General features: G+C 47.2%; 1 protein-coding gene across 3 annotated transcripts in view; it reads left to right on the forward strand.

Moving 5' to 3' along the window:
• Positions 1-14,915, forward strand: part of LOC115117564 (forkhead box protein J3-like) — a 197,720-nt gene that overhangs the window by 101,312 nt on the left and 81,493 nt on the right. For all 3 annotated transcript variants that reach the window (XM_065001977.1, XM_065001979.1, XM_065001978.1), the window contains exon 2: positions 10,409-10,876. In XM_065001977.1, the coding sequence (XP_064858049.1) occupies positions 10,553-10,876 (324 nt within the window). In that variant the 5' untranslated portion in view covers positions 10,409-10,552. The remainder of the gene's footprint in view (positions 1-10,408; positions 10,877-14,915) is intronic.

Genomic DNA, 14,915 nt, shown 5'->3' on the forward strand with positions numbered 1-14,915 from the left:
GGTCGTCAAAGTAGGGATGTGACAAATGGATGATTTCTATTAACTGTTATACTGGTTTTCTTTTTAGCGGTTTCCCATTTAAAAGGCTAAGAAAAAAATCATACGATTTCAGGTCAATTCATTGTAATGGTTCCTTTTACTTATGTATGACCTCCGGCCGGGTGATGAAGTTCAATCTACCATGACCCTTTACAGACACAGAAAGTAGCTACAGTAACGTGTGGATAATTGAACTTTTCAGACATAAAAAAGGGCGTCTGTCTCGTTTCAGACAGTAGAATTCTGCTTCAGCATATGTTATTTTGTTTCCCTGACAACAAATGTTGCTGATTGATGTGCTGCTGTTTATTTTTTATGGTGTGATAGCTAGATGTGCCTTCTTTCTACTAAATGTCTTGGTAAGGAGCGTTATTTAACAAACTTTAAAGTACTTTTTTAGGCAAGTGGTCTGCTCGCAGGCAGGCTAGGATTGACAGCCTATATGGAGCTATAAGTAGGTACTGAAACTATGGAACGCTTGCCAAGTGTAGGCGTCTGCAACAATTTAGCAGGAGGGGAATGTGGGAGGGGTGAGTTTCCAACACAATTCCTCTCCTCCATTCTCTCACAACACCACAAAGGAGACAGTGTAATCTACTGTGATGTTAAGGTGAGGACTGCAGGCTGTCATTACTCACCCTATTGCCTCACTGAGGATGATGCCTGACTGAAGGGTTTGGCACTACATGTCTGCACTGTGTTTGATTGAGACATCAGCCTTAGGTACAAACACATGACTGTGATTCAGTCAGTGCTCTTTGTGTAATAAAAAGGTAGGGAACTCGTGTCAAGAATTTGTTCGATTAAAATATTTAATGTCCACCTCTAATACCAAATCAGCCATTAATCCGAGGGGGATCAAACCCGAGAGAAGCTGATCCCAGAGAGAAGCTGTTTGTGGGTTCTTCCACTCAGTTGCGCGCCTCTGAATATAAATGAATTTGTCCAGGTGTTTCTTCCACTCAGTTCAAGTGTGCACCACACTCAAAATGTATTTAAATATGAGGAAAACCCCTGGTTTGTGAAAGCGACAGTGACGGCCTCAGCCGGATCAAAGTGGGTCTGTGTGTGGAGTGGTAATCTCTTACCTGGGGCTCCTAAGTGTAGATGCTAGAGGTCGACCGATTATGATTTTTCAACGCCGATACCAATTATTGGAGGACAAAAAAAGCCGATACCGATTAATCGGTCGATTTTAAATTTAAAATAAATAAAATTAAAATAAAATGTATACAGTGGGGGGGAAGTATTTAGTCAGCCACCAATTGTGCAAGTTCTCCCACTTAAAAAATATGAGGCCTGTAATTTTCATCATAGGTACACTTCAACTATGACAGAAAAATTAGGGGAAAAAATCCAGAAAATCACATTGTAGGATTTTTAATGAATTTATTTACAAATTATGGTGGAAAATAAGTATTTGGTCACCTACAAACAAGCAAGATTTCTGGCTCTCACAGACCTGTAACTTCTTTAAGAGGCTCCTCTGTCCTCCACTCGTTACCTGTATTAATGGCACCTGTTTGAACTTGTTATCAGTATAAAAGACACCTGTCCACAACCTCAAACAGTCACACTCCAAACTCTACTATGGCCAAGACCAGAGCTGTCAAAGGACACCAGAAACAAAATTGTAGACCTGCACCAGGTTGGGAAGACCGCATCTGCAATAGGTAAGCAGCTTGGTTTGACGAAATCAACTGTGGGAGCAATTATTAGGAAATGGAAGACATACAAGACCACTGATAATCTCCCTCGATCTGGGGCTCCACGCAAGATCTCACCCCGTGGGGTCAAAATGATCACAAGAACGGTGAGCAAAAATCCCAGAACCACACGGGGGGACCTAGTGAATGACCTGCAGAGAGCTGGGACCAAAGTAACAAAGCCTACCATCAATAACACACTACGCCGCCAGGGACTCAAATCCTGCAGTGCCAGACGTGTCCCCCTGCTTAAGCCAGTACATGTCCAGGCCCGTCTGAAGTTTGCTAGAGAGTATTTGGATGATCCAGAAGAAGATTGGGAGAATATCATATGGTCAGATGAAACCAAAATAGAACTTTTTGGTAAAAACTCAACTCGTCGTGTTTGGAGGACAAAGAATGCTGAGTTGCATCCAAAGAACACCATACCTACTGTGAAGCATGGGGGTGGAAACATCATGCTTTGGGGCTGTTTTTCTGCAAAGGAACCAGGACGACTGATCCGTGTAAAGGAAAGAATGAATGGGGCCATGTATCTTGAGAGTTTGAGTGAAAACCTCCCATCAGCAAGGGCATTGAAGGTGAAACGTGGCTGGGTCTTTCAGCATGACAATGATCCCAAACACACCGCCCGGGCAACGAAGGAGTGGCTTCGTAAGAAGCATTTCAAGGTCCTGGAGTGGCCTAGCCAGTCTCCAGATCTCAACCCCATAGAACATCTTTGGAGGGAGTTGAAAGTCTGTGTTGCCCAGCAACAGCCCCAAAATATCACTGCTCTAGAGGAGATCTGCATGGAGGAATGGGCCAAAATACCAGCAAGTGTGTGAAGACTTACAGAAAACGTTTGACCTCTGTCATTGCCAAACAAAGGGTATATAACAAAGTATTGAGAAACTTTTGTTATTGACCAAATACTTATTTTCCACCATAATTTGCAAATATATTCATAAAAAATCCTACAATGTGATTTTCTGGATTTTTTTCTCTCTCATTTTGTCTGTCATAGTTGACGTGTACCTATGATGAAAATTACAGGCCTCATCTTTTTAAGTGGGAGAACTTGCACAACTGGTGGCTGACTAAATACTTTTTGCCCCACTCTACCTTTGAATATTACGAGCCTGCTGCTGCCTACCACCCCTCAGTCAGACTGCTATAACTATAATAAACACACAGAAATACGAGCCTTAGGTCAAATCTGGAAACTATCACCTCAAACAAAATCTTTTTCCCGTTCAGTATTTTATCTAACGGGTGGCATTCCATGAGTCTATTCCTGTTAAATTGCACAACGCAAGCGAAGTTACACAATTTCACCTGTTTAATATTGCCTGCTAACCTGGATTTATTTTAGCTAAATATGCAGGTGTAAAAATATATTCTTGTGTATTGATTTTAACGGCATTGATGTTTATGGTTTTGTACACATTGGAGCAACGACAGTCGTTGATCGTTTTTTATAAGATCAGTTTAACGCTAGCTAGCAACTTAACTTGGCTTACTGCATTCGCATAACAGGCAGGCTCCTCGTGAGGCAGGTGGTTAGAGCGTTGGACTAGTTAACTGTAAGGTTGCAAGATTGGATCCCCCGAGCTGACAAGGTAAAAATCTGTCGTTCTGCCTCGTTCCTAGACCGTCATTTAAAATAAGAATGTGTTCTTAACTGACTTGCCTAGTTAAATAAAGGTGTAAACATTTTATATTTTTAAACGGCAAAATCGGCGCCCAAAAATACCGATTTCCGATTGTTATGAAAACTTGAAATCGGCCCTAATTAATCAGCCATTCCGATTAATCGGTCGACCTCCAGTTGAGGCCTGAACTCTCTGACCTCCGGGGCCTGTCTCTCTCTGAGGCTCAGCCCTACCCCTGTCTGCCTGTCTGTCACGGAACCTTGCCCTAATGAAGGCAGAAGGGCTGCTGTGCTACTGCCTGCTCTTCATCATTCCTGCCACAGCCAAGGTTCACTAATTAAGACGCTCGGCCCTGCACATTATAAAGCATCTGGATCATTAGCATGGGGTCAAATGGCATTCGTTTGAGGGGGGGGGGGCACTGTCATCAACCTGCTGTCTGTCAGCTGGCTTACCTCTCATGGCGAGCCAACGGGGTTTTGGATGCATCCTAGCCCTGCTTCATAATTTGAATGCAGTGGATTACTGCCACTGTGTTACAGGTTAGGACTGGATCCAGAGAGAGACACACAGGTTAGGACTGGATCCAGAGAGAGACACACAGGTTAGGACTGGATCCAGAGAGAGACACAGGTTAGGACTGGCTCCAGAGAGAGACACACAGGTTAGGACTGGCTCCAGAGAGAGACACACAGGTTAGGACTGGCTCCAGAGAGAGACACACAGGTTAGGATTGGATCCAGAGAGAGACACACAGGTTAGGACTGGATCCAGAGAGAGACACACAGGTTAGGACTGGATCCAGAGAGACACACAGGTTAGGACTGGATCCAGAGAGAGACACACAGGTTAGGACTGGATCCAGAGAGAGACACACAGGTTAGGACTGGATCCAGAGAGAGACACACAGGTTAGGACTGGATCCAGAGAGAGACACACAGGTTAGGACTGGATCCAGAGAGAGACACACAGGTTAGGACTGGATCCAGAGAGAGACACACAGGTTAGGACTGGATCCAGAGAGAGACACACAGGTTAGGACTGGATCCAGAGAGAGACACACAGGTTAGGACTGGATCCAGAGAGAGACACACAGGTTAGGACTGGCTCCAGAGAGAGACACACAGGTTAGGACTGGATCCAGAGAGAGACACAGGTTAGGACTGGCTCCAGAGAGAGACACACAGGTTAGGACTGGCTCCAGAGAGAGACACACAGGTTAGGACTGGCTCCAGAGAGAGACACACAGGTTAGGACTGGATCCAGAGAGACACACAGGTTAGGACTGGATCCAGAGAGAGACACACAGGTTAGGACTGGCTTCAAAGAGAGACACACAGGTTAGGACTGGCTCCAGAGAGAGACACACAGGTTAGGACTGGATCCAGAGAGACACACAGGTTAGGACCGGATCCAGAGAGAGACACACAGGTTAGGACTGGATCCAGAGAGAGACACACAGGTTAGGACTGGCTCCAGAGAGAGACACACAGGTTAGGACTGGCTCCAGAGAGTGACACACAGGTTAGGACTGGCTCCAGAGAGAGACACACAGGTTATCACTGGATCCAGAGAGACACACAGGTTAGGACTGGATCCAGAGAGAGACACACAGGTTAGGACTGGATCCAGAGAGAGACACACAGGTTAGGACTGGCTCCAGAGAGAGACACACAGGTTAGGACTGGCTCCAGAGAGAGACACACAGGTTAGGACTGGATCCAGAGAGAGACACACAGGTTAGGACTGGCTCCAGAGAGAGACACACAGGTTAGGACTGGCTCCAGAGAGCGACACACAGGTTAGGACTGGCTCCAGAGAGCGACACACAGGTTAGGACTGGCTCCAGAGAGCGACACACAGGTTAGGACTGGCTCCAGAGAGCGACACACAGGTTAGGACTGGCTCCAGAGAGCGACACACAGGTTAGGACTGGCTCCAGAGAGCGACACACAGGTTAGGACTGGCTCCAGAGAGCGACACACAGGTTAGGACTGGCTCCAGAGAGCGACACACAGGTTAGGACTGGCTCCAGAGAGCGACACACAGGTTAGGACTGGCTCCAGAGAGCGACACACAGGTTAGGACTGGCTCCAGAGAGCGACACACAGGTTAGGACTGGCTCCAGAGAGCGACACACAGGTTAGGACTGGCTCCAGAGAGCGACACACAGGTTAGGACTGGCTCCAGAGAGCGACACACAGGTTAGGACTGGCTCCAGAGAGCGACACACAGGTTAGGACCGGCTCCAGAGAGCGACACACAGGTTAGGACCGGCTCCAGAGAGACACACACAGGTTAGGACCGGCTCCAGAGAGACACACAGGTTAGGACCGGCTCCAGAGAGACACACAGGTTAGGACCGGCTCCAGAGAGACACACAGGTTAGGACCGGCTCCAGAGAGTGACACACAGGTTAGGACCGGCTCCAGAGAGTGACACACAGGTTAGGACCGGCTCCAGAGAGTGACACACAGGTTAGGACCGGCTCCAGAGAGTGACACACAGGTTAGGACCGGCTCCAGAGAGTGACACACAGGTTAGGACTGACTCCAGAGAGAGACACAGGTTAGGACTGACTCCAGAGAGTGACACACAGGTTAGGACTGACTCCAGAGAGAGACACAGGTTAGGACCGGATCCAGAGAGAGACACACAGGTTAGGACCGGATCCAGAGAGAGACACACAGGTTAGGACCGGATCCAGAGAGAGACACACAGGTTAGGACCGGATCCAGAGAGAGACACACAGGTTAGGACCGGATCCAGAGAGAGACACACAGGTTAGGACCGGATCCAGAGAGAGACACACAGGTTAGGACCGGATCCAGAGAGAGACACACAGGTTAGGACCGGATCCAGAGAGAGACACACAGGTTAGGACCGGATCCAGAGAGTGACACACAGGTTAGGACTGGCTCCAGAGAGAGACACACAGGTTATCACTGGATCCAGAGAGACACACAGGTTAGGACTGGATCCAGAGAGAGACACACAGGTTAGGACTGGATCCAGAGAGAGACACACAGGTTAGGACTGGATCCAGAGAGAGACACACAGGTTAGGACTGGATCCAGAGAGAGACACACAGGTTGGGACTGGCTCCAGAGAGAGACACACAGGTTAGGACTGGATCCAGAGAGAGACACACAGGTTAGGACTGGATCCAGAGAGCGACACACAGGTTAGGACTGGCTCCAGAGAGCGACACACAGGTTAGGACTGGCTCCAGAGAGCGACACACAGGTTAGGACTGGCTCCAGAGAGCGACACACAGGTTAGGACTGGCTCCAGAGAGCGACACACAGGTTAGGACTGGCTCCAGAGAGCGACACACAGGTTAGGACTGGCTCCAGAGAGCGACACACAGGTTAGGACTGGCTCCAGAGAGCGACACACAGGTTAGGACTGGCTCCAGAGAGCGACACACAGGTTAGGACTGGCTCCAGAGAGTGACACACAGGTTAGGACTGGCTCCAGAGAGTGACACACAGGTTAGGACTGGCTCCAGAGAGACACACACAGGTTAGGACTGGCTCCAGAGAGACACACAGGTTAGGACCGGCTCCAGAGAGACACACAGGTTAGGACCGGCTCCAGAGAGACACACAGGTTAGGACCGGCTCCAGAGAGTGACACACAGGTTAGGACCGGCTCCAGAGAGTGACACACAGGTTAGGACTGACTCCAGAGAGAGACACAGGTTAGGACTGACTCCAGAGAGTGACACACAGGTTAGGACTGACTCCAGAGAGAGACACAGGTTAGGACTGGCTCCAGAGAGAGACACAGGTTAGGACTGACTCCAGAGAGTGACACACAGGTTAGGACTGACTCCAGAGAGAGACACAGGTTAGGACCGGATCCAGAGAGAGACACACAGGTTAGGACCGGATCCAGAGAGAGACACACAGGTTAGGACCGGATCCAGAGAGAGACACACAGGTTAGGACCGGATCCAGAGAGAGACACACAGGTTAGGACCGGATCCAGAGAGAGACACACAGGTTAGGACCGGATCCAGAGAGAGACACACAGGTTAGGACCGGATCCAGAGAGAGACACACAGGTTAGGACCGGATCCAGAGAGAGACACACAGGTTAGGACCGGATCCAGAGAGAGACACACAGGTTAGGACCGGATCCAGAGAGTGACACACAGGTTAGGACTGGCTCCAGAGAGAGACACACAGGTTATCACTGGATCCAGAGAGACACACAGGTTAGGACTGGATCCAGAGAGAGACACACAGGTTAGGACTGGATCCAGAGAGAGACACACAGGTTAGGACTGGATCCAGAGAGAGACACACAGGTTAGGACTGGCTCCAGAGAGAGACACACAGGTTAGGACTGGATCCAGAGAGAGACACACAGGTTAGGACTGGATCCAGAGAGCGACACACAGGTTAGGACTGGCTCCAGAGAGCGACACACAGGTTAGGACTGGCTCCAGAGAGCGACACACAGGTTAGGACTGGCTCCAGAGAGCGACACACAGGTTAGGACTGGCTCCAGAGAGCGACACACAGGTTAGGACTGGCTCCAGAGAGCGACACACAGGTTAGGACTGGCTCCAGAGAGCGACACACAGGTTAGGACTGGCTCCAGAGAGCGACACACAGGTTAGGACTGGCTCCAGAGAGCGACACACAGGTTAGGACTGGCTCCAGAGAGTGACACACAGGTTAGGACTGGCTCCAGAGAGTGACACACAGGTTAGGACTGGCTCCAGAGAGACACACACAGGTTAGGACTGGCTCCAGAGAGACACACAGGTTAGGACTGGCTCCAGAGAGACACACAGGTTAGGACCGGCTCCAGAGAGACACACAGGTTAGGACCGGCTCCAGAGAGTGACACACAGGTTAGGACCGGCTCCAGAGAGTGACACACAGGTTAGGACTGACTCCAGAGAGAGACACAGGTTAGGACTGACTCCAGAGAGTGACACACAGGTTAGGACTGACTCCAGAGAGAGACACAGGTTAGGACTGGCTCCAGAGAGCGACACGCACACAGACACATGACAGACCATGCAGGGTTAGGTTTAGACACACACAGAGACCATGCCGGGTTAGTTAGGTTGAGGTTTAGACACCGAGTGATGTGGCTTGTGTTGAAATGCAATAATTTGAATAACAATCTGAGATTCCTGTGTTCAATGGTACTTAATAAGAATACGGTATTTATTTGCTCTAGGAGAGGGTTGGGTGCCAACCGTGCCGCTCTGCCATCATTTTATCATGATGAAGCACTCTCATTAGCAGATCCTGACTCACCTTTTATTTCAATTAGCTCCAGAGCCACTGTGGTGTTTGGTAGTGTCATGTAATAAAGCAGCAGTGAGCTAGAAGTGCTGCTGCATCTCCTTTCAGATCGGGGTCTGTTACCACTAGACTGAGGTTTCAGTCGGTGAGCTGCAGCTGCACACTAACCTAGTCTCTGTCAAGGGCATTCCTACTGCCCCTCAAACCCTCAGCGGCCTGTGAAGTATTTAATACAGCAAGGCGGGCTTATGAGGACACATACAGAGTGGAGATTCCGCTCTCTTTCTCCTGCAGGACTTTCTCTCCGTCATAGTGCGGTGTCACTCTAAACAGGGGGCTTGTTTTGCATGGCGGCATGCGTTCACCTATCTATGCCTGTACATTTAGGCCTCTCTCTGGTTTAAAATAGAAGCAGGGCCAAGATCGCAGAGAGAAGCTGTTTGTGGGTGCAGAGGACTGAGCTGAGGACTGTGGTTGGCACAACTGCACAGGGCTGCTTGGCTCCGTCTGTGGGAGAGAAAGGGGAGGGGAGTTTACTAACCTCACGAGGATCGCAATTCCTCATGAGCCATTCCACCATTTCGCTGGCAGTTGTGAAAACAATTCCCCATCTAGCATGGGCAGCAGAGCAGAGTGGGCAGGGAGAGGGAGTGTGAATCAGCTAACTTGCAGGGGTGGTGGGATATTTGGGGTTAGAGTACCTGTGTGCTGGCCTGGGATCAGGGGTTATGAGTAGTTGCTAGACGGCCCTGCCTGGTGTTATGAACACGATTCAGATTAGTTTCTCTATGTGGTCAAAGAAACAAACTGCACTACCATAGCTCAGGAGTGTAACTGAAGACATGGCACAGACTTGGGGCCAGACTGAGTCAACAACACTGCCTATATGCTAGTGATGGAGGAAAAAATCAGTACAGTTACAATATTGTCCAAAAATAATATTGGGATGTATCAATATTTGACTGTAAAAAAATACAACTATTAATATATTCACACGTACGTGCATGTTTTCCTTCTACTTTAGTTAGCATTTAGTTAGCATTTAGTTAGCACTAGTGGGCTGTACTTGCTCCAGAAGTTCTGTGTTTTTCACCCCAAAGCTTGTTCTCCATTTCTTTCCTAATAGTGAGCCAACATGTCTTCAGCACTTATTGATAAACTCGTTTTGTCATGCTCTCCCTCTGCTGCAGACATATGGTGAGCAGTATGTGTGGAACATCAAATCACAATAAAATAGAACTATCGAATCGAGATACATATATAGAATCGTGAGAATCTCTCTTAACCGCAGGTAGCCTAGTGTTTAAGAGCGTTGGGACAATAACCGAAAGGTTGCTGGTTCGAATCCCTGTGCCAACTAAGTGAAAAATAGGTCTGCGCTGTTGAGCAAGGCACTTAATCCTAATTGCTCCCGTAAGAGCGTCTGCTAAATGACTAAAATGGCAATGTAAATATTGTATCGGCACTTAGTGTCATTATTTTATTGCCAGGTCCCTGGCATTTCCCAACCCTTCTATATTCACGTGAAAAATGGGAAGCATCCACATGTTAAGGGAGCCCTGGTATTTTGAAAGTACCAAAAACCAGTCTGCAGTGTACAGTTTCACTACAGGAAATATGGAACTAATTTGATACTGAATGCTTAGCTAGCTGCCAGACATGTTTATGTAATTAGTTATGCTCAACCAACCTCATTGTTAGTGTAATTTCCAAATGTGTGTTGCTGGACTAAAAACTCTGCTTCTTCCTCATCTTCTAGGTTTCACTCAGAGACAGCTAGATCGCTGAAGCCCTGAGCTGGGGGAGCCCTGTCCTCAGCCTCCACTCAACTCACCTGGCTTGCATTTTACCCATCAACCCCCTTCTACCACGCAGACTCACCGCAGCCCAGCCTGTCGTCACTATGACGTCGGAGCTGGAGAGTAGTCTGACCTCCATGGATTGGCTGCCTCAGCTGACCATGCGGGCAGCCATCCAGAAGGCTGATGCCCAGGGGCACCATGGGGGGCCGGGCATGGGCAAGAAGAGTGCAATGCTGGACCCCAACACCACTCTGGACCAGGAGGAGGTCCAGCAGCACAAAGACGGCAAGCCGCCCTACAGCTACGCCAGCCTCATCACCTTCGCCATCAACAGCTCGCCTAAGAAGAAGATGACCCTGAGTGAGATCTACCAGTGGATCTGTGACAACTTCCCCTACTACCGGGAGGCAGGCAGCGGCTGGAAGGTAAGATTATGGACAGAAAGGAGCTGGAGTAGAATGGATGTCATTCTGAGCTGATGTCATGACAGAGTGTATGAGATGGTTTGTAGACATGGAGTTAGACATAAAGCTAACTGTCATTCATAATAATCACCCACACTGTTATTTCACTAAAGCTCAAAGTGAGACTACCCACTCTATATCCACTAAGTGCCTTACATCTTTGAGTGAAATAATAGGAGCAGCCCTGAGAACTGTGTGAAGTGTACAATTCTGGATGAATATTCAGAGCGAGAGATGGCCCTATCTGAGCAAACACAGACTAAATAGCCCATTCATGGGTGGTATTATTCATTGCAGTTGCCTTGATAGGAGAAAGCCATTATGTAGGAGAGAGAGCCAGTGCTGTGTCATCTCAAAGAGCACGTGATATACAGAGATGAAGCTATGCTGATTGCCTTTTACAGAGCCCAGATAGAAATTGATATTGTTTTTTCCAGTCAGTGACATTTATATGGACTAGAATGTGAGGCTCTGCTTTATTGCAGCCAGGCACAATGTATGTAGCCCATTTCCTGAGTGTGAGAGCAAGTGCGTGTGAATCTATGGAAGGGGAAGAACGTATCCAACAACATTATAAAATTGGGTTGAGTTGGCGTCATGTCAACTCTGTAGATATGCGATATCTTGCTAAGGATACTAAACTTTAGTGGATAATGACCTTTTGAACATATTTTAACATCTGTACTTTATGATGTTGACTTGTATTCAGGTTGACAATCTTCAGGTTTGTGATGTTAAAAATGTAATGGCACTATACATGTTTTACTCCCTGTTCATTTATTTCCATTTTCTAAGAGCAAAAGCATGTAGTTCAGTTAGCAGGTTGCTAGTCCTGGGGATGCAATCTGCAGCAGTAGTCATCCTATCCTCCTACGTTGTATCTACTAGGATATGAATGCACCTATAGCGTGTGTTCTAGTTCCTTTTTAGTGGGTGTGTGTGAGGGTTGTTGTGAGCATGTCTGGGTGAGGTGAATGTAGGTCGGATGCAGTCATCGCTCCGCTATTCCCCCAGTGATGTCGGCGCGCTGCAGGAATTTAGGAGCCAGAGCACGCACACGTCTGCTCTGTATGATAATGCAGGCGGTGCCGCCGAGATGAGACCGGGCTCATCCTGGCGCCGACAACTCATTTAATCATCTCAATAGAACTCCATTAGCCTACGCTTTTAAGAAATATCAATAAGTGCTGTCAATAAGAACAGATCATTCATCAAGGTCAAAAAAAATCTGAATGCTGCGTTTGAAGGAGTGAATATGCACACAGCGACCACGAGCAGGCATTTAGACAGAGGCAATCTTACACACTCTCTACGCACCTTTTTGACAATGTTTTTAACTCTGAAGTGATGCAGAAGAGTCATGGTGTGGTCTCTTTCGATATGGGCCTGTGCTGTAGGGCAGGCGCAAAAGTTAAAGGTGTTGTTAGGGGACCAGCTAGAAACGCACGGCTCTTCCTGTATTATATGTATTGTTGACCCAGTATGCCTCTTACAAGAACACTTGCCTAAGGATGCATCATCCTTTCTGTAGTTTCCCCCTCATCCCATCGTATCTATTTGTACCAATATCACCGAGCAGGTTACATGATAGAATCATGTATGTACATTTTATAGAGCTTCTTGTATTCTAAAATGGACCCCTCTCTGTGTGGAGTCCTATCCTCCATTCACTTCAATTCAATCTTGCTGCTCAATCCCATCCATTCGAGTCCACGTCATTTCAATATTGGATATGTGGAGCTGGCCCTAATGACTTTCTCCAGATTAAATGGCGAATAAGAGCGATCCGGTCTCTCCCAGGTTAGGAGGTGTCTCCTATCAGATGCTCTCGCCTCTTGAGACTTTTTAATGCTATCAAGACGTTAGGCTGTGGGTCAGTTTCTAAGCTTATGAGTTTGACACTGTCTGGCTCCTTCCTGAGCGTCCACTAATGAATTTAAAGTGATCATGTCCTGCCTGGGTGTCTAACTTTGTCCCTGCCGGGACTTGCTTTCTCCGAGCACACAGCCTATTGCAGGGGTTCACACACTCTTTTTGGAACACAACCCAATTTTAATATCTGAAAATTCTCACCAGCCCAACTATGTGGGGGAAAAAATGTAATTAACATGAATGTTGACTTTTTTATTTGGGGCTGTAGCAGTCAATTGAAAAACATTTTAACACTTTCTGATTGTCTTCTCAACTCACTATCACATACTTTTAATGTGGGGCGATGGAAGTCAATTGCAAATGAGTCTGACATAATGGATGTTATTTCACCACCACTAATGAGATGGGTGTGCTTGATGCATGTCGCGTCAGAGCTTCTCCAACCTGGATCGATATTTGGCTTTAATACAGAGGAGAGCACTGAATCCAGCTTTACACAGATCTAACCTGGCTCAGGGTACCATGAGCTTTATGGAGCTTTCAGTACAACTGGGAACTCAAATTGTCAGTAATCTTCATGTCGGAAATTCGTACCTCTTGAAAGGTTCCCGAGTTGGAATTCTGAGTTGGATGACCGTTAAACTATTTTTTTCAGTCTGAGCCCTTTTTTCCCCCGTGTTGCCAGTTGTCTTGAACGCAGCATTAATGCTCAGAGGGAGACTGCAGGAACCAAAACTCCTCCGTAGTGACCTGTGAATGTGTTGTCTGCAGGATTTGGTCACATGACAGCTCGATCAGCTGTTCAATTTCACTTTACCTGCATGTCAATTGAGCCAGGATCACAGTCAAACGGATTGGGAAGTAGGTCCTAAAGTCCTCTTACAAGCGTTGGAGGTGAGCAGTCATTACTCGTGTGGGACACCAGCCTGGTCTCATAGCATCCGGGACACTTACTGATGTTGTTTTCTGTTAGAAACATGCACCGCCAAGGGAACGGAAATGGTTCACTTTTGAGAAACTCTCTCCAATTATAATTCTTTCCTCTGAATACACTGATTTGGTCACTCATCTGTAGAATGTTTTTTTATATTTCCTCTGCATTCTTGTATTCAATTTCCCAAATCTTTCTGTTACATAGGCAAGTGGACACCTTTTCATTACACAAGGTCAACCAAATATTTTTTATAAATATATATATATATATATATTTTTTTACATCCATTGTGAATGACAACAGTTCCTCTCTCAATGCGAAAAATCTTTCCAGCGCTCCCCCTCGATAACCACCAAGCCTTGGTGTGAAAAAGAACATTGTCATGCTCAAATCCCATATCTCCACATAGTTTTGCAACAGGCAAATGGATGTGATTTGATGTAGTTTACAATTGAAGTTACCTGCTGCAGTATATCTCTGAGTTCTGTGCTCAGCTCTTTTGCCGCTAGTTGCTCTCGGTGTATCGTACAATGTGTCCATATGGCAGAGGCAGACACATTCAGAACTAGCAGGCAGAGGCCTGCCCTCTCCCGCCATGTTCAAAATAACCCACCATTCGATCCCATGGAATCTGTTTTTCGTCAATATAGTCACGCAGCATAATGAACATCCCCTGTGCTGTTTCTTGCTTGGGAATTGTGAGACTGAACAATATGTAGCATCCCTCGCAAGTATAGCGAACAAAAATCAATGCATGGGCATCTCGGCCCTCACAGCTAATGTCCTTTTTGAAGTTTGAGTCGTTCAGTCAGTTTCCTCTTGATAGCATACATTGTTTGTTTAACAGTGTTTTCTGACAAAGGTATTGATGTGAGTTTCTGTGCCTCTGCCTCCCCACACATTGTTTTCACCGTATCAATTGCGTCCAGTAATATCAACGTCTCTGCAATAGTGTGGTTTCATAGCGTAGCAGGCCTAGCCTTTCACCGTGGGAATGATTCAAGTGCAACGCTCAAGTGTGCCCTTTTCCTGTGATCATTTCTATTTTTAAGGTAAACCACATTACAATGATTTTGAGATGCAAAGATTATTTTTTTCCCCCTGGATTTTGGAAATTCTCCCGCTACCCCATTTCATATCAGACGACGCCACATGAGGTCGCGACCCGTAGTTTGGGAACTGTTGGCCTTATAG

The sequence above is a fragment of the Oncorhynchus nerka genome, linkage group LG15 (genome assembly GCF_034236695.1).
Source record: "Oncorhynchus nerka isolate Pitt River linkage group LG15, Oner_Uvic_2.0, whole genome shotgun sequence".
NCBI lineage: Eukaryota > Metazoa > Chordata > Actinopteri > Salmoniformes > Salmonidae > Oncorhynchus > Oncorhynchus nerka.